The sequence below is a fragment of the Aethalodelphis obliquidens genome, unplaced genomic scaffold (genome assembly GCF_003676395.1).
Source record: "Aethalodelphis obliquidens isolate GAN/ISIS:26980383/991018 unplaced genomic scaffold, ASM367639v1 scaffold8, whole genome shotgun sequence".
In the NCBI taxonomy this organism is placed as follows: domain Eukaryota; kingdom Metazoa; phylum Chordata; class Mammalia; order Artiodactyla; family Delphinidae; genus Aethalodelphis; species Aethalodelphis obliquidens.
This window is the reverse complement of record NW_020837952.1, coordinates 22,314,310-22,334,558: the sequence shown is the minus strand read 5'-3', so window position 1 is coordinate 22,334,558 and position 20,249 is coordinate 22,314,310. Positions and strand designations below refer to the sequence as shown.

General features: G+C 35.8%; 1 protein-coding gene across 1 annotated transcript in view; it reads right to left on the bottom strand.

Moving 5' to 3' along the window:
- Positions 1–17,706, bottom strand: part of GLIPR1L2 (GLIPR1 like 2) — a 31,484-nt gene extending 13,778 nt beyond the window's left edge. Inside the window, 3 exon segments of the mRNA XM_027107059.1 lie at positions 8,006–8,109; positions 9,921–10,166; positions 17,467–17,706. Coding sequence (XP_026962860.1) covers positions 8,006–8,109; positions 9,921–10,166; positions 17,467–17,700 — 584 coding nt within the window. The 5' untranslated portion in view covers positions 17,701–17,706.
- Positions 17,707–20,249: the final 2,543 nt, after the last annotated feature.

Sequence of the window (20,249 nt, the reverse complement as noted above, 5' to 3'; positions counted from 1 at the left end):
ATTTTCTCCTTGGATAGATTTTTCCATCATGAATATGTATCAAGTACTAAACATGATTTATTAAATGACCTAAAATTACAATACATAGAAAGCAATGAGAAAGAGACTATGTCATACGAGATCCTAAGGTCTAGTAAAAATTGTAATCAAAGGAAAATATATAACTGTAAATATCTTCACTATTAAGTAGGATTAAAGATAAATGAATGTAGTATATTTTGATAAAAACAGCAACATATAACAGCCCCTCTCCCTAAAAAGTACTTGGAAGATTAAATATCTCAAAACAAAGGAATGAGAAAGGATAAATAACCCCTTAAATCTTTTCTTTTGAGAGATCAATAAAATAGATTAAACCCTCATGAGCAAGAAAGAAAAATATTTACTATTAAGAATTTCTCTAATTTTCTCTTCTTATACTTCTCTCCTCCTGTTTTTTTCCCAGATAGAACTTCCTTTTTCAATTCTTCCCCCATCTCTTATATGTTCTAATATATTCTATCACTCTCTATTTATGATGGCTTTCTTTAGCTTATAAAAATACATTAGAAACCAAAGTCATAAAACAAAAACTTTCACTCAACTCTACACACCTACACACCTTCCTTTTCTTTGTTGCCAAATATCTATATAGAATATTCTAAATTGGCATTACTATTTTTCAAACTGCAAGTTATAAGCTATTACTAGGTCATGAAATCAAATTTAGTGCTTCACAGTTCACATCCAATATTTTAAAATATGAGACAGACTAGAAAGCTGTACTTAACTGTGAATAATATACTCTTTCATATATTGATAACATGTTCTTATTTTATCATTCATAGTAAGGATACACATTGTTCTGTAAATCTTTTCTTTCAGTTATGTACTGTGCCTCATAATTCTAAGATGTACATCTTTTCTTATTTTAGCACCTCTGAAATTGAGATGCATCTTAACATTGATGGCATCTTAAAATCACAGTTGACCAGGCAGTGAACATGATATGGTTGTCACTGCACATTGTGAACTTGTCATAGCTTTTCATACTGTCATACTTGAAATGGGTTATATGCATTGTTTGCATTTTACGTGTTTAAATTGCTATTCAAAATGTCTAAAATGATCACAATAATATATCATTGAATCATAAATTATTATGCATGCAGAAAAGCATGGAAAGAGAGCCACCTCATATATAATAGAGACTGATGAGAAAATAAGTCTAAATGTTATTTTAAAAATCTACCAGTACAGTTCTAGTTTCCCTCTTACCTTACTAGTCTCTTTCTATACTCCTTTGCTAGCTCCTTTGCCTGAAGTTGAAATATTGTAGTGATGTAGGGTTTAGTCCTTAGTCTCTTCTGTCCCGTTTTCCATACCTATTTTCTCACAAGGTGGTTTCTTTCAGGACTGTGACTCATTTCTGCCTCAGGGCCTTTATATCTGCAGTTCCCACTACTTAAAAACCCATCCCAGACCTTCATCTGACTAGCTCCCTCATTTGATTCATTCACATTTCTCACATTTATTACTCCACCAAATGTATGTGAACCAAAACACTTGATCTTCTCTCAAGCTCTGCTCCTCCACAAGTCTTCCCTATCTGTCTAATGGCACCAATGTTCATCCAGTTGCTGAGACTAAAGGCATAGGTGTCATTCTTGATTATTCTATTCCATTCACCCCTAAAGTTAAATCTGTCAGCAGGTGTTGTTAGCTCCATCTTCAAATTATATCCCGAATCTGACCTTTCCTCGCTATTTCCATGTTCTGTAGGCAGAATCCATGTCATGGTACAGTATGGGTTTTGGCAGTGTAGAGGAGCTTTCCTCCATGCAGTGATTCTGGGGCACTGGCTCATTTCATCTTGTGGCTCTGCCACTCTCTAGGACATCTTAATCCTCCACCAGACCCTCTGTATCCAACCAGTAGATGAGGGAAGACCAAGAGTGTGAAGGATCATGTAGGAAGTTTTCAAAGGTCAGGACTGGAAGTGGCCTAAATTCCACTGGCCAAAGCTTAGCCACATGGCCCAACCGAACTTCTAGGGAGGCTGGGAAACATATTCTAGCTGTCTGTTCATGACGTAAAGAAAATGGCACCACCTGCCAGATTGCATTTCCTTATTTATTTATTTATTTTTTTTGTGGCTTGCGGGCTCTAGAGCGCAGGCTCAGTAGTTGTGGTGCACGGGCTTAGTTGCTCCGCGGTCCTTAATTTTTAAATAAAGAAAATGTTCTTTATTAAATACCTTTGGACACTATAATTTACTTCTTTTAAAGGTCCAGCTTTAGATTCAAGTCATTTTCTTCAATCTCAGAACTCTTACCTCCCCCACTGGCCTCGTTTCCCTTCTAATACACCTCTATGCATCAAACTTAACTACTTCTGAATCTGTATCCTGGCTAACTGCTTCTATGATTTCATACCTGCTTTTACAACAGATCTTTTCTATTTAAAATACAGATGTTGTACGTATTTGGTTAACGTTGTGTTTTTTTTTTTTTTAGTTTCTTTCCCAACAGTCTATAAGTGTTTTCAGGATGAATACCATGTAAAAAATGTGGAATTCTATTGCTTAGTTATTGTTTAAATGTACCTACTATAAACGTATTTAAATAAGTAAAAGATCCTGCAGAAACCTGCAGATGCAACGTGTCTAAAAATAAACAAATCCTTTTTTCTTTCACCCTACATCTTTTCCTAACTCAGTTAATAAAATTATTTATCATTTAAGCTTAAATTCTAATGCTCATCTTTGATTGTACCCCCTTCAATACCGAAATTCAAGGCTAATCTAATTAATACTGTTTTATTTTACTTTGTCTTATTTTTCTTAGAAATGTATGCTTTTTATTTTATTTTATTTTATTATTATTATTATTTTTGACTGTACCACGTAGCTTGTGGGATCTTAGTTCCTTGACCAGATTGAACCCATGCCCTCGGCAGTGAAGGCACGGAGTCCAACCACTAGACTGCAAGGGAATTCCCAGGAATGTATAAGTTTTTATCTTTGAAATTGAAAAATAACCACTAGAAAATGACATATGTAAATATTGTTGCAGTTCACTTTTCCTGATACATTATAAGCTATCTTAACCTTTATATAGGTATCTATACAGATTCTTTTCTTTTGCTTATTCTTTTCTTTTCTTTGATTATTATTTCTGTTCCATTTATTCTCTGTTCTTTAGGAGCAATAATTTATAGATTTATCACCCTACAGGGTTCCTTTCTTTTTCCATATATATTTTTACTTCTATTGTACATCTTCGTGTTCTGAAATTTTTCAAGATTGTGGTTGACTCATATTTTCCCTATTGCCAAATCTGTTTTATTCTTCCATTCTGTACTAGCTTGCTGTGGCTACTTTAACAATGCCACAAACTTGATGGTTTATAAAAACAGAAATTTATTTTCTCAGTTCTGGAGGCCTGAACTCCAAAATCAAGGTGTTGGCAGGGCTATGCTCCCTCCAAAGGCTCAGAGAGGGAATTCCTTGACTCTTCCAGCTTCTGGTGGCTCCAGAAGTTCCTTGGTTTGTGAATATATCACTCCAACCTCTCCCTCCACAGTCACATTGCCTCCTTCTCTTCTGTGTGTCTAGTGCTGAAATCTCCTCCCTCTCTCTTATGAGGACACAAGTAATTACATTTAGGTCCCACCTGAATAATCTAAAATAAGCGCTTCCTCTGAAGATCCTTATCTTAAACGTGTCTTTTGCCATATAAGGCAATATTTACTCTTGACATGTAACTTAATATTCACAGGTTCTGTGAATTAGGAACTAGATACATCCTTTGGTGGGGGCCACCATTCAGTCCATTACATATTCTACTTTTCAATTTGGTTTTCTTTTTTTTTTTTTTTTTGCTGTGTTGGGTCTTTGTTGCTGCGCGTGGGCTTTCTCTAGTTGCTGTGGCGAGCCGGGGGCTACTCTTTGCTGCGGTGCATGAGCTTCTCATTGCAGTGGCTTCTCATTGCAGAGCATGGGCTCTAGGCACACAGGCTTCAGTAGTTGCAGCACGTGGGCCCTGGAGCACGCAGGCTTCAGTAGTTGTGGCGCACGGGCTTAGTTGCTCTGTGGCTTGTGGGATCTTCCCAGACCAGGGCTCCAACCCATGTTCCCTGCATTGGCAGGTGGATTCTTAATCACTGCACCACCAGGGAAGTCCCCAATCTGGCTTTCTTATTTTCATTTCTATGAAGTAGTTTATAAGACTGTGATGAATTAATTTTTCTACAATGATTCTTAAGAAAGATACCTATGACTGCCTATTTTGAGTACATAGCAAATAACTTGGACTGAGTTGACTCAGTCAACTCATAATTGAGTTGACTCACATAATATATGTGCCAACCTAGATCCTTCACAAATGGACTTTCCAAAGTTTGTATCAAGGAAATAATGGTTGATAGAAATTTCAAGACAAAGAAGCCTATGGGACAGGTGAGTGGAAAGAAGAGTAATCCTAACGACTAGTAGGTTCATCTTATCACTATAGTCATGGGATACCCCTGCAGTCACTACTGCTATTAAGGTCACCAAATACCTTCATCTTATCAAACGGAAATGTCATCTTTCCTTCCTCATTTTTTTTTTTTCATTCTTTCAGGAGCATCTCATACAGTTAACCACTTTGGGCATCATGACTCACGTTCTTCACTTGATTTCCAAGTACCCTACCAGCATTGTTTGGGTTTCCTTCTTATCTTGTTAGCCTCTTCACTCTCCTTTGTTATCTCTTTTGCCTGAAGTTGAAATACTGTAGTGATCTAGGACTTAATCCTTGAATTAAGTCTCCATACTCACTCTTTCATAAGGGGGTCTTGTTCAGGACTGTGACTCATTTCTACGTCAGGGCCTTTATAGTAGCAGTTTCCTTTACTTCAAAACCTATCCCAGACCCTCATACAGCTAGTTCCTTCTCATGATTCATTTACATTTTCCACATTTACATTTCTACCTAATGTGTCCAAACATAAAACACATCTTCTGATGTTTTTCCTTGTCTTAGTTAATGGTATCATCACTTATCCAGTTGTTCAGACTAAAAGCATGGGTATCGCCACAGTTTATTCTATACCTCTTATCCCTAAAGTTAAATCCATCAACTGGTATTTTTAGCTCTACCTTCATAATATATCCAGAAACTGACCTTTTTTCACAATTTCCATGGTATAGTAAGCAGAATTCTAAAATGGAGCACAAGCTCCCCTACCCCTGCTATACATGCCTTGCATAATTCTGAGGAAAGTGAATGTAATGGAATTTACTTCCATGATTAAATTATGTTATTTGGCACAGCTGACCATCAAATAGGGAAATTATCCAGGAAAATATCCTGACCCAATCACTTGGGCACTTTAAAAGCAGAGAGTTTTCTCTGGCTGGTCACAGAAGAGAAGTCAGAGATTTGGATCGTGGGAAGGACCTGATGTGCCTTTGTGGACGTAAAGATGGTGGGAGCCACGCACCAAGGAATGTGGGCAACCTCTAGAAGACGAGAGCAACCACTGGCTTAGAACCAGCAAGAAAATGGGGACCCAAGTCCTATAACCACAAGGCATTGAATTCTGCTAACAACCTGAAGGAGCTTAAAAGCAGACTCTTCCCCAGAGCCTCCAGATAAGAACTCAGTCAACACCTTGATTTTGGCCTTTGAGACCCTGAGCAGAGAATCCAGCTATACTGTGCCTGGACTTATAACTTACAGAACTGTTTAATAATAAATGGCTGCTGTTTTAAGTCACTAAGTTTGTGGTTTATTATGCAGCAATAGAAAACCAATCCACATGCTAAAATCCTAATCCAAGATACCAGTCTATAGCCTGCACTACAGAAACAATCTCCTAATTGTGCTTGTTTCTCTTTGTACCCTTGTTTTCCTATACTCCATTATTGACACAACAGCAAGAGCAATCTTTTATTGCTAAGTTTTCTTTTCAAAACATAGATGAGGGACTTCCCTGGTGGCGCAGTAGTTAATAATCCTCCTGCCAGTGCAGGGGACGTGGGTTCAATCCCTTGTCCGGGAAGATCCCACATGCCGTGGAGCAACTAAGCCCGTGCGCCACAACTACTGAGCCTGTGCTCTGGAGCCCGTGAGCCACAACTACTGAGCCCGAGCGCCAGAACTACTGAAGCCCACGTGCCTAGAGCTCATGCTCCACAACAAGAGAAGCCACTGCAATGAGAAGCTTGTGCACCACAACGAAGAGTAGCCCCTGCTCACCGCAACTAGAGAAAGCCCACGTGCAGCAACACAGACTCAATGCAGCCAAAAATAAATAAATAAATAAATTTTTTTTAAAAAACAAAGAGCAGGGAGAAAAAAAAACATAGATGAGATCATGCCACTTACTTGCTTATTACTTTCCAATGACTTTGCTATTATGTAGAATAAACCCCCAAATCCTTAACCTGGCCTATGGTATTCTATTTGATTTAGTTGTCACCTAACTCTCTACCTCGTCTCCTACCTCTAACCACAGTTATTCATTTTTCAAACATGCTAAACTTATTCCAAGCTCAGAGATTTTACATGTGCTCTCACTTCTACCTGAAATATTCTTTAGCCGTCTCCTCATCTTTTGGCTTTCGGTTTAAATGCCACCTCCTTTTGCAGCTATCCTATCCATATTCTATGCTAGTTACTCCTTATTTGCTTACTGTGCTTTGTTTCTATGGCATATTTTATTATTTAATTAAATATCATTTATTTCTATGTTCACTTATTTATTGTTTGTCTCTCTTCCAAGACTACAAACTAAGTATGGTCAGTCTTTATTGGTTTGTCAGTAGACAGATCAGAGCCTTGTATGTAATTGCTGAGCATGTAAAATGAAGACTAATACCCCAGAGGAACCTCTTCCTTCCCCACCACCCATGCCCAGTGGTCTGTTTGAATTTTCAATACCAATCAGTAGTTAACTTTCAAAAGTTTCTCCATGTAATAGATATCACCCCAGTACTTCCAGTCTGTAGGACTGAAAGAGGCCAAAAAAGTTTTGCAATTACTCTACATTCCAAACTTGTTTTGCATGCCTATGTTCAAAGTCAGCAAAGCTTCCATTTAAGAAGGGGTTTCTGAATCTAATTCAACTTACATCATAGTTCTGTTGTTTTCCCTATCTAGGGGAATACAATCATTAATTAGTAATCAATGTTTTTTTTTTCTTTCTCTTTTTGCTTTAGCCCCAGAAGCATTTTATTTTTAAGAAATTCCTTCTCAATCCTAGCATGTAGTCAATTTTTCTTGGCATGTTGATTAGGATATTTTCTCACTTCAGTTAGACGTTTTAACAGTATTACTTATAGTATCATATCGACCTGTAAGAAAACTTGAGATTTTTCCAACAAAGCTCTCCAGAGATGGAGGCTATTTTGGAAGGTAGTTTTTTCCCATCATTGGAAAGTTTTTAGGTACAGGTAAGTAACCACATGATAAGTAAGTGTTAAGAATTCAAGTTTCATATGCATAGCATAACTAGAAGACTTGTGAAGTACTTTTGCACCTCTGAGTTATTATGATTCCTTATATGTATGAGACTAGCCCCAATTAACAATACACTCTCCAGAGGATAGTCAACTAAAAGTGTCCTTCATGTTATAAAACTGATGTACTCTTGAAACAATTCTTACAACATACATTTCAACACACTTAACCTTATTTTCTTTTGACTTTTTAGAAATAAATATGGAGATAAACAATTTTGGAAAATAATTTAAATCCTATGTTAATAAGGCTAGGTACTATGAAATAATACTAAAGTTAAAATTCTCTCAGGAAGTAAGATTTGGCTAGTCTATACATAAAATCAGTATGCCTAAATTGACTTATTTTATTATTAAATTTAAAATATTTCAATATAAAGTCTTTAATTGCTATCTCATACTTAATTCTTTTATAGCTTGCAAAGACATTTAGAAGAATATGTTGAAAGTTAGGAAAACTTAACCTTGAAAAATCCCCAATTTATTTTTATATTATTTAAAAAATTTAAAGGAACTTACCCTGGTGCATAGTTGCATATGAAAAGTGCTGCATGTTTAATATGTCCAATTCTTGAACATGGAGTAACAGCACAACCAACTTTGTAAGACTGGTCCCAAACAAGCTAAAATAAAATTTTCAAAGAAAACATAAAATTTAATTCTAAACATTTACTCTGCCATAGTATAAACAATAGTATATTCAATACACATAGGACCTTTAACAAAGCAATTCAAGGAATATGAACAATTCTTCATTTGGATGCAGGTAGAGAATTATCATGGATTTAGGGAAGCATTTCCAAAACTGTATTTAGAGAAACACTTTAATAGGTTCTACCAATACTGTATTCTTAGGATAAAGAGTCTGAGAAAAACTGATCCAGAATAATGTATTAGAGCGAAAGGAAGACACCTGCTGAATCAATTTTTGACCTCTTGTTGACTCTGAGAGTTCTAGGTTATTGGCAAAGAGGAAGAGGGAAATGTGAAGACACAAAGTTTTGGAAGAATGGAAGTTGTGAATAAAAAGGAAAAAAAGAGGGGACAGTAAGATTATAGAAGGGAAGGAAAAGAAATACAAGAGTGGAAAGTAATTGAATGTTATCAGCATTTTTCTTTTCTTTTATTGAGGAAATTCCATTACAAAATAAAATTAAGTCTGGACCTTTCATTTAAAAATGAGTAAAAGAGCTGGTTCCTATAAAATAATTTCTTGCAAAATAGGTCTTGGAGTGAAAATATGAGAATAATTAAAGATATTCCAGAAATTCCTGAATGGCTTTAATATTCCTAATACTTACAAGTGAATGACAACAAAAAAATTGTTTTGTTAACCTCTGTGGGAGAGGGAGAAACAATTTGTTTTCCTTTTCTCTATAGCTGAAGTCTTAGTGATTCCAAAAGAAATAGAGTGATGCATTAAAAGAATAGAGAATAGAATGTCTGTAACAGTTGAAGTTAAACAGGTCAAATGCAGGAAATGAAAATGTCTAGGAAACTAGACTTAAGGAGGAAAAAATACAGAGGAGTAGGTCAGGGAGTAGACTTTTACTCAGAGTATTGAAGTCATATTAAGGAGTCTAGCTTTGACATGAGTAAGACAGTAGAGAACCACTCTAACTTTCTAGGAGAAAAAATTGATTAAACATTTTTTGAAACATAAATCATTTGATGGAACAGGAAGACATGAGTTCAACATGAAAAAATTCCAAGATTTTAAGTTCTACATTAGAGTCTATTGACTGAAAAATAATCTTTTAAATGAGCTTGGAAGTTAATTCAATAGTTTCTTGATACCTGATACAAATATTTATTGAAGACCTAAATAATGTCATGTTGCTGTGCTGAGAATACATGGATAAGAAGACAAGGTCCCTGCCCTTAGTGTAGTATTAGATATATAAACAGATGATTATAAAACAATGTAATATGTGAAAAACTAAATGTTTGTACAGGAAATAAAAAGTGGTTCAGTGTTCTTGGAGTACAAAGTGTAAGAGTGAATTGTTAGACATGAGGTAGGAAAATAATTATATGTATTTGCATTTAAAACATTTTAATCAGTTATATAGTAGTATGTGTGCTGATCTGTGCAAAAAAAATCATCTTTTACTTATGTTTATAGTCAATAAACTAAAACTAATTTTTATTTGCTAGTTTCTTTCTTTTCCAGTGTACATTATTTTAGAAAGGTACCTTTCATCTTTGGCTATGGAGATTAGACTTACTATATTTAAAGGAATGTTTTAATTGCATGGTTCAAATAATAGAAGAAATTATGAACATTCAGAAGATCTAGGACTGATTAGAATTTTGATTCTATTAGAGGTAATAATTTTGCCATTTGAGTTTATTTATAAAATTGAAACACAATAACAACGTAGTAGTAAAGCAATTAAGGAGTCTATTGAATTAATAATATAAAATTAGATACCTGTAGATAATTAGAACAGTTATCAGAGCAACTGTTCTTTTCAAAATTGTACTTTTTCCTCTGTGCGAACCAACTTCTGATAGCGATACTTGCAGTAAATTCATTTTCAGGGCCGACCCACATATTTTCACCAATACCATTAAATCTAGGATGGGCCATTTTTCGTTTTTCTAAATGAATATTACGTTCAAACACACATTTTTTCCCCCATGCTCTAGCAGTCCGTGACAAAGCTACATCCCAAGTCTGAAAAAAAAAATGCAAAAAGTAAAGAAGAAAAAATAACAACAATGAGTTATTTTTTTTTGTGCTCTAAATTATTTTCCTTGAGTTTTCATAATTATATGTAAGGAAAACAATTGTTATTTTGTGCTTATGAGTCTGGTTTATGGAATTTACGTAGGAGAAAAAGCGTTTTGAGACAATTATAAATGAAACAACTATTTCCTGAGATGAAGGCTTATGCATATATTTTTAAGTAAAAAATCAGATTGTTAGATGATGCAAATGGTTATAATACTCTTACATGTAGTCTATTCAGAAAATGTGTATTTTTAATCTCATGCCTTTTATATGTAATAATACAATAATTTAAAATATTTAAGAACTATTTATTGAGCACTGATTATATGCAAATTATTGTACTGTGAGGAATAAAATATGAAGTCAACATAAATTTTGTCCTCTAGTTGCTTACTGTTGTTAGGAGAAAAACCTGGGATAATATATACATACATATACATATATATACAAATACATATATATATATATTTATATATATATATTTTAACACATAGTGGTAGTTGGTAAATGTTATAAAAGAGGCACATGTAAAGTTTTATGGATGTTCCCAGAAATGTAAGAAAATATCACAAGATGCTGCTCCCCTCCATTTATGGAAATATCCAGAAATGTGTACTTCTGACATATTTAGAGCCTCATAAATTCATTGTTTAGTTAAGGACAAGAACAAAAATAACACAAATAGAAAAATCAACAAAATATTTGTAAAACCAACATGCTAAATATATATACGTTACAGTAAATCTGAAAATAAACATTTCTGAAAAACAATACTAAGATTTCCTTAGAGTTTTCTTGGTTAATTTCATAGATTATACAGAAGTACAATACAGAAAATATATTATAGAAAACTTCAGCATATCCCCTCCCTCCCCACACTATTTCCCTCCCCAGAGGTAATCATTTTTTAAAAAATTGTTTATGTATAAATTTCTCTAGCTCCATATACACACATTCATATATAAGATATGTTAGGGTGTTTTAGATGAGTATTTTGTGATTTTTGTCTTTGCACGGTTTTAATCATACCACACACAATATTATTGGCCCGTAACTTGCAGTTTTCACTTAGAGAGATTGTTCCATATTAGCACAACTAGATCTACCTAATTTTTTGCAAACTTTTTATAGTATTCCATAGTATGGCTAGCAGCATGTAATAAAGGTTACCGTTCCACTATTAATGGCCCTTCAGATTCTTTGCCATTTGCAAACTATGCTCCATGGACCATCTTTCTACTGCCTAATTTTGCATATTGTTTACACACCACATGCTTACAATGCACCATGTCACTATTCTAAGTGGGTTTTTTTCCTTCCATTTTTATTGAGATATAATTGACACACAGCACTGTGTAAGTTTCAGGTGTACAGCATAATACATCATGAAATGATTAACACAATTAGTTTAGTGAACATCCATTATCTCATATAGATATAAAAACAAAATTTTTCCCTTGTGATGAGAACTCAAGATTTACTCTCTTAACAATTTCAGATATAACATACGGCAGTAGTGTAATATTAATCATTTGGACATCATCCCTAGTACTTATCTTATAACTGGAAGTTTGTACCTTTTAACCACCTTCATCCAATCCCCCCCTGCCCCCACCCTCATAACCACAAATCTGATCTCTTTTTCTATGAGTATTTTTGTTTTCGTTGTTTTTTGAAGTCTAATTGACCTACAACACTACTATGTTAGTTCCTGATGAACAACATAGTGATTCAATATTTCCATACATTACAAAATAATCAGCACAACAGGTTTAGTTACCATTTGTCTCCATACAAAGATATTACATTATTGTTGACTGTACTTCCCAAATTTCATTCCCCTGGCTCACTTATTTTGTAACTGGAAGTTTGTACCTCTTAATTTCCCTCACCTATTTCACTCATCCCCCCCTCCCACTCCCCTCTGGCAATCACCTGTTTGTTCTCTTTATCTATGACTCTGTTTCTGTTTGATTATGTTTGTTGTTTTCTGGACTCCATATATAAGTGAAATCATATGGTATTTGTCGTTCTCTGTCTGACTTATTTCACTTAGCATAATACCTTCTAGGTCCATCCATGTTGTTGCAAATAGCAAGATTTCATTCCTTTTTATGGCTGAGTAATAACCCATTGTATATATAGTGCAGATACCTTTTTGAATTAGTGTTTTTTTTCTTTTGGAAAAATACCCAGAAGTGGAATTGCTGCCACTGGAATGTATACTCCCTTGTTTCTATGAGTTTGACTTTTTTTTTCAGATTCCACATATAAGTGATACCATGCAATATTTATCTTTGTCTGGATTATTTCACTTAGCACAATGCCTTCAAGTTCCATCCCAGTTGTTGCAAATAGCAGGATTTCCTTCTTTTCTCATGGCTGAACAATATTCCATTGTATATATACACATCACTTCCTCTTTGTCCATTCGTCCATCGATGGGCACTTAGGTTGCTTCCATATCTTGGCTATTGTGAATAATGCTGCAGTGGACACAGGAGTGCAGACATCTCTGTGATATCCTGTTGTCATTTCCTTTGTTTTTATACCTAAGAGTGGAATTGCTGGATCATATGGTAGTTCTTTTTTAAATTTTTTAAGGAATCCTCCACACTGATTTCCATAGTGGTTGTACAAATATACATTCCCAACAACAATGCACAAATCTTCCCTTTTCTCTATATCCTCACCAATGTTTGTTTTCTCCTGTCTTTTTTGGTGATAGACATTCTAATGGGTGTGAAGTGATACCTTATTGTGGTTTTAATTTGCATTTCCCAGATGATTAGTCATGTTGAGCACCTTTTTATGTACCTGTTGGCTAAAGCTATAAAATTCTTACAAGAAACAAAGGGGAAAAGCTTCATGACATTGGATTTGGTGATAATTTCTTAGATATGTCACCAAAAGCACAGGCAACAAGATAAAAAGAATAGATAATTAGACTTAATTACAATTAAAAACTTTTGTGTATCAAAGGACACTATTAACAGAATGAAAGGCAACCTATGGAGGGGAGAAAACATCTGAAGATCATATATTTGACAAGGGATTTTATCCAGAATATATAAAGAATTCCTTCAACTCAGCTAACCAAAAGACCCTAACCACCTGACCAAAAAATGACCAAAGAACTTGTGCAAACATTTCTACAAAGAAGACATACAAATGGCCAATAAACACCTGAAAATATGCTCAACATAACTAATCATTAGGGAAATGAAAATCAAAACCATAATGACATACCACTTCACACCCATTAAAACAAGTGTTGGCAAGGATGTGGAGAAATTGAAACCCTGTGCATTGCTGGTAGGAATGCGAAATGTGCAGCCACTATGGGAAACAGAATGTCAGTTCTTCAAAAAATTAAGCATAGAATTTGTACATGTTTTTGCAATTCCATTTCTGGGTATATACCTAGTAAAGTTGAAAGCAGAGAATCGAACAGATATTTATTCACGTACCTATGTCCACAGCAGCATTATTCACGATAACCAAAATGTGGAAGAAACTCAACCATCCATGGAGAGATAAATGGATAAAGAAAATGTGGTATATACATAAAGTGGAATATTATTCAGCCTTTAAGAGGATGGAAATTCTTTTTTAAAACATTTTTTAAAATTAATTTTTTTTTGGCTGTATTGGGTCTTTTTTGCTGTGCGGGCTTTCTCTAGTTGTGGAGAGCAGGGGCTGCTCTTCATGCAGTACACAGGCTTCTCATCGCAGTGGCTTCTCTTGTTGCGGAGCACAGGCTCTAGGCGTGCAGGCTCAGTAGTTGTGGCACATGGGCTTAGTTGCTCCATGGCATGTGGGATCTTCCTGGACCAGGGCTCGAACCCATATTCCCTGTGTTGGCAGGTGGATTCTTAACCACTGCACCATCAAGGAAGTCCCAGAATGAAACCTTGAAGACATCATGCTAAGTGAAACAATCCAGTCACAAAGAGAAACACTTATGATTCTTATATGATGTACCTGGAGTAGTCAAATTTATGAGACCGAAAGTAGAATGGTAGTAGCCAGCAGAAAGAAGGGAATGGGGAGTTAGTGTTTAATGGGTGCAGAGTTTCTATTGGGTAGGATGAAAATGTTCTGGAGATGAATGGTGGTGATGATTGCACAACAATGTGAATGTATTTAATGTCATAGAACTGTACACTTAAAGATGGTTAAAATGGTAAATTTTATGTTATGTATATTTTACAATAAAAAAACCCAATAAATTTTTGAGTTTAAAAATTGTTTTGAGTTTAAAAACAAGGTAGAACAAAAATACTAGGTGACGACAACAACAGCATGGACATGGGCAGAAGACAAACAATTTATGTGTTGTAATATCTTTTTAATATTTAGAAGGAGGTTATAGATGTTGATTAACTTTGGACTTTGTAAAGTATATACATTAAAATGTTAAGCATAACCAGTAAATAATAAAGATAAAATGTATGATTTCCAAACCTGTCAAGGAAAAGTTCTAAGTAGACCATACTATTATGATAGACTATACTATTTACAGTTATTATTTACATCTTAGTAAAATCCATGGGAAAAATATATACAAATTTTTAGAAAGAAGAGAAGGATAAAAGTTAGAGTGCAGCTTTAAACTGTACCCAAAACATTATTCCTTCAAAAATGTTCACATATTAAGATATATATTGAGGGGACACAATATTATGCTTTATATTATTCTCTACGCTTTATGTTTGAAATAAAAATTTTAGACATTAGGAATACAAAACCTATAAAAAGTTGAATTAAAAATATTTTGTGTTTATTCATTATCAGGAGGAACGCTAATCTTCAAACTTGGAAGAAATAGAATTAATCACAAAGGGTGGGAAATACATAGATATAACTCTCAAATATCCTCAAATTCTAATTAAACTCAAAAGATTAAAATTGGCTTGGATAAAACTATCTTCAGCAAATACAATGCTAGTATTGATATATTTCTATAAGAAAATATATAAACAGAAGAGGAAACTTACTGAGAATTCAAAAGGTAAAGAAAATGAACAAAATACGTACAAAATACGTCCAATCAAAATAACATTTTAAAATTAACATTAAAGCAAAGTTCCCTTTTATAATTTATTAGTTTAGCAAGTGACTGAAAATACCCAAGCCAGTCAGATGTGGTATGTCCAGTCACATATATGTATGGTATGTCACATGTGCAGTCCAGTAAATTAGTTCACGTGTCTGGCGTACATTGTCATGTGCGTGCATCCTCTACAAGTGGTTGTGCTTTGTGTAGCTTACTAATGAAGACCTGATGGAATTGAGGCCCAGAGAATGGACAAAGAGAGACTAGAGGAAGAAAAAGTAACTAAAGAACAGAAGAGATTCAAGACGCAGGAAATGGCAAGGGGATTTTCTTTATTTGAGGAGGCACTGTTCGTTTCTAAGGCACAGGACCTGAACGTAGTATGGTACACAAAGGTTGCAGCAGCCATTCAGAATGCAATCCAGTGCTACCATGTCATCTATGACAAGAAAAAAAGAGCTACTACCCAGACATCACTGGATTGCTTTTTCAAGAGGGTAGATAGAATTGAATCCAGCAAGGAACCAGAACCTGTGCCATCAACTACAGGTGTTAGTGAAATTGCAGCTTGCCCTCCATCTCCTGTTGCTCACAATCCTTCAGCTCTGTCATCTCCCACCTCCTCTGCCCCCTCCAGTCAGTAACTCTTCTTGCCTGTTCACTGGATGCCAGCCCCTGTATGCCAGCTATTGTACCGTACTACTGTGCTTTTCAAGGTACTATACAGTAAGGTTAAAAATGTTTTATTTGGGGGCTTCCCTGGTGGTGCAGTGGTTGAGAATCTGCCTGCTAATGCAGGGGACACGGGTTCGAGCTCTGGTCTGGGATGATCCCACATGCCGTGGAGCAACTAGGCCCGTGAGACATAACTACTGAGCCTGCGCATCTGGAGCCTGTGCTCCGCAACAAGAGAGGCCGCGATAATGAGAGGCCTGCGCACCGCGAAGAAGAGTGGCCCCCGCTTGCCACAACTAGAGAAAGCCCTTGTGCAGAAACAAAGACCCAACAGAGCAAAAATAAATTAATTAATTAATAAACTCCTACCCCCAACATCTTAAAAAAAAAGTTTTATTTTTTGTGTTTTATGTATTATTTGTGTGAAAAGTATTATAAACCTATTACAGTATAGTACTATATAGCCGCTTGTGTTAGTCGGGTACCTAGGCTAACTTTGTTGGACTTGGGAACAAATTGGACTTAAGAACGCACTCCAGGAACTGAACTCGTTCGTATGTAGGGGACTTACTGTACTTCTACACTGCTGATATTTGCTTAATTTGGCACAGTCCTTCAGTATAGCAATTGCTACGTATCGTATAAATAAAAAAATCACATACTTTATTTGTCACATTTCTGGAATTTTTCCTAAGGAACTAATCCAGAAGGAAGAAAAGACATATCTAGGGAGACAGTCCTTGCAATATTTACAACATAAATTGGAAGGTCCTAATTGCCCGATACATTTTGCATTCATTTTTAATGACAATCATGAAGACTCTATAGCACCAGGGGAACAGCTAACGAGACATTACAAAGAAATACGGGGGAAAAAATGGGAAAGAAGCAAGAACTATTTTGTAAGGGAATGCAAAATCAGGGCCGGGTCTAGGACGAGGTGAATGAAACACCCTCTAGGGAGCAAAATTTAGGCTGGATACCAAAAAACTCAATAATCAAGATAAAAAATATTTTAAAAAGGCAAAATTAGTGTGAAAACATCCATGATAAAAATTCAAAATTTTAAATAAGAACAGAATCTGACCTTTTATTTGCATTATCCTGAGAGTGCCTCACTTGCCTCTCCCAAATTCAAGCTCAAAGATCCTGTCTTTGTTTAAAGTGATTTTGTTTCATCAATAATACTTTTGCATTGATTTTTAAATTTAAAAAATTACATTAAACTATCATTTTCTCGAATTAAAGCTCCCTTAAATTTTGCACCTCTGGTGAGTACCTCTACTCACCCTAGTCCAAGCCCTGTGCAAACCCTTGGTAATAACTATGCGTTTGAGTGACAGTGGTTTTTATTTCTTGAACATATAAACTTCACGTGTATTTTAAAACCCAAACTCTAAGCGCGGTTGTCCGCGATCCTTAAGGCTCAGAGACCCAGACTCTCCGCGGCCGAGGGGGAGGTCCTGACAGGGGCTGTTGGAGGTTTGGGCAACCGCCTTAGGGCCTCACCATGAAGCGCAAGTTAGCCCCTCGGGGGATGACGCTGCCCCGGAGCTCATTGTGGAGGTTCACGTACTCATTGATAAACGTTACGTCCTCTTCGTGTGGCAAAGAATGCGCGTTTAAACCGGAACCCAGCAGTAGTAGCCAGAACTCACAAAGCCACACCTCCCAAACAACCGTCTGCGCCAGACGAAGCCTTCGGGCGCACCACTCCCGGGCGAAGCGCCTCGGGGTCTCCATCGTTCACTGGCCGCGGCCAGGCCAGTGCGCACGCGCCGGCCCGCCCCAGCGACCTGCCAATCAACGGGGAGGGGCGGTGCAGGCACGTCTGGCCCCGCCTCCCCGCGAACGGAGAGAAAAGGATGAAGGGAAACCAGAGTGAGGGAAGGCTCGTGAAAGCTGTCTGCAGAACAAACCACAACAGAGGCTTGAGTTAAATGAGTGCAAGCTTTTCACTAAACTAATGTAGTTAAATATCCAGAGTCGATTGCTGACACCAGATGATGTGTCATCGTTTATTAATGTGTCAACTGCCCAGTAAATGCCAATTGCTGAATAAGTAACATGTCTGAGGAACCTTCTAATTCTTCTGTGACACCGATGAAAATTCAACCAAAAAAAAAATCCTTACTTGTTAAGTTGGGAGCTTAATGCAAGATCTTCCTTTTATTTTCTTCCTGGACAGAAGAATATCCTCTTTTAGGCCAACTTCCTCACTGAGATTTTCTCAATGTTTTAATGATCATTTGTGGGAAACCGCAGGATAAATGGGAAAAGTGGAAAGCTCAGCAGGTAGGGGGTAGACTAGGGATCATCAAATTCTCATAAAGTTAAAATATTTTCATTTTTTTCTTTCACCAGCATGTCTGGAATATCAATATTCATCTTCTCTGACAAATTGTCATGTTAACAGTAGGTAAGAACTCATTTTTTTTTTTTGGTTTTCATTTCTTTCAGACAAAAATGGCTAGTATCCTAGAAGATTTTGGCCTGGTTTCTTTAGCTTCAAGTATTTGGCTCAAGAAAACTTGCTTTGAAGAATGTAAGTTGTAGGCACAAAATAAAAACACATATTCGTTTTGGGGTACATATTTGCATATCACATATTGTGCTGGATAGCATTAAGGAGATATTCAGAATCATTGACACAGGAACAGAATTTTGCCACAAAGAGAGCATTGCAACTGCTTGACCAAAAAATATCTAAAAATAAATGTGCTTTTAAAGATTATCTATGGTGTACACAATTGAAAGCAGTAGACCTCATAAGATGGTTTCATTCATGCCTTAATTCTTTTAATAAATATGTATTACCAGGTAGTGTGTTAGGTGGATGAGAAAGGCCAGTGGACAAGACACAAACCCTGCTTCCAAGTAGCTTACAGTCTAGAGAACTAGGAAATCGGTGACTTTATACCATGGATAAATATAAAGCCAAAGTGTTATGGCATAATGTGTGGGGCAACTAACACCCTTTCTGAGGACCACGTAGGCCTGTTTGGGGAGTGTGACATCGAGAAAGTGAAGCACACAAGTTAAAGAGTGCATTCTAAACAAAGAAAAAAGCATGTAGTATGCTAGGAGATCAAAAAAGGCTAAAAGTGCTTTAGTATGACCAGAGCGTATTGCGGGGGGTCAAGGTGGCAAGTGCTGAAAGATGGAATTCCTTTATTATGTTGGTACTGTTGTTAGACTATGAAAACTGCTATATTAAAGCACAAGATAAATACAATAATCCAGACTTAGATTAGGAAGAAATTTTAGCCTTAATCCCACTGTATTAGACATATCTGACACATCACTGACAGGTGATCACCATATCCTCTGCTTAAATAATTATGTTAGCAGGGAAGTCACTATCTCTTAGGCAGCCCGTTCCATTGCTGGACATCTTACTCATTAATTTAATAAGTATTTCTTTAGGACCTCTATGTGTCAGACCCATGCTAGGTGTTAGAGCTACAGATTTTCAGCAAATTAGATTCATAGTCTATCCACATGAAGCTTTTAGTTAAAGGTGATACAAATCATCAAATAACTATAATACAGAGTAATAAGTGCTATTTTAAAATTTAAAAAATTCTTGCTGTGTGTCAGGAGCTATTTTGTTTGTTTTCTATTGTGGTAAAATATACATAAAATTTACCATTTTAACCATTTTTAGTGGAAAATTCAGTGTCAATTACATTCACTGTGTTGTTTCCAGAACTATCAGGTGAGATTTTAAATGTTTGGAAAATATCAACTCATTTAAATCATAAAACCCTTAAGAAACAGATATTATGTTTAAAATTTTTATTGAAGTATAGTTGATTTACAATGTTGTGTTTAATTTCTGCTGTTCAGCAAAGTGACTCAGTTATATTTATATATAAATATTCTTTTTCATGTTCTTTTCCATCATGGTTTATTACAGGATATTAAATATAATTCTCTGTGCTATACAGTAGGACCTTGTTGTTTATCCATCCTATATATGTTTGCCTCTGCTAATCCCAAACTCCCAATCCTTTTCTCCCACACCTCTCCATCCCCTTGGCAACCACAAATCTGTTCTCTATATCTGTGAGTCTGTTTCTGTTTCATAGATATGTTCATTTGCGTCGTATTTCACATTCCACATATAAGTAATATCATATGGTATTTGTCTTTCTCTTTCTGACTTACTTTGCTTAGTATGATAATCTCTAGGTCCATCCATGTTGCTGCAAATGGCTTTATTTCATTCTTTCTAATGGCTGAGTTATATTCCATTGTATATATATACCACATCTTCTTTATCCATTCAT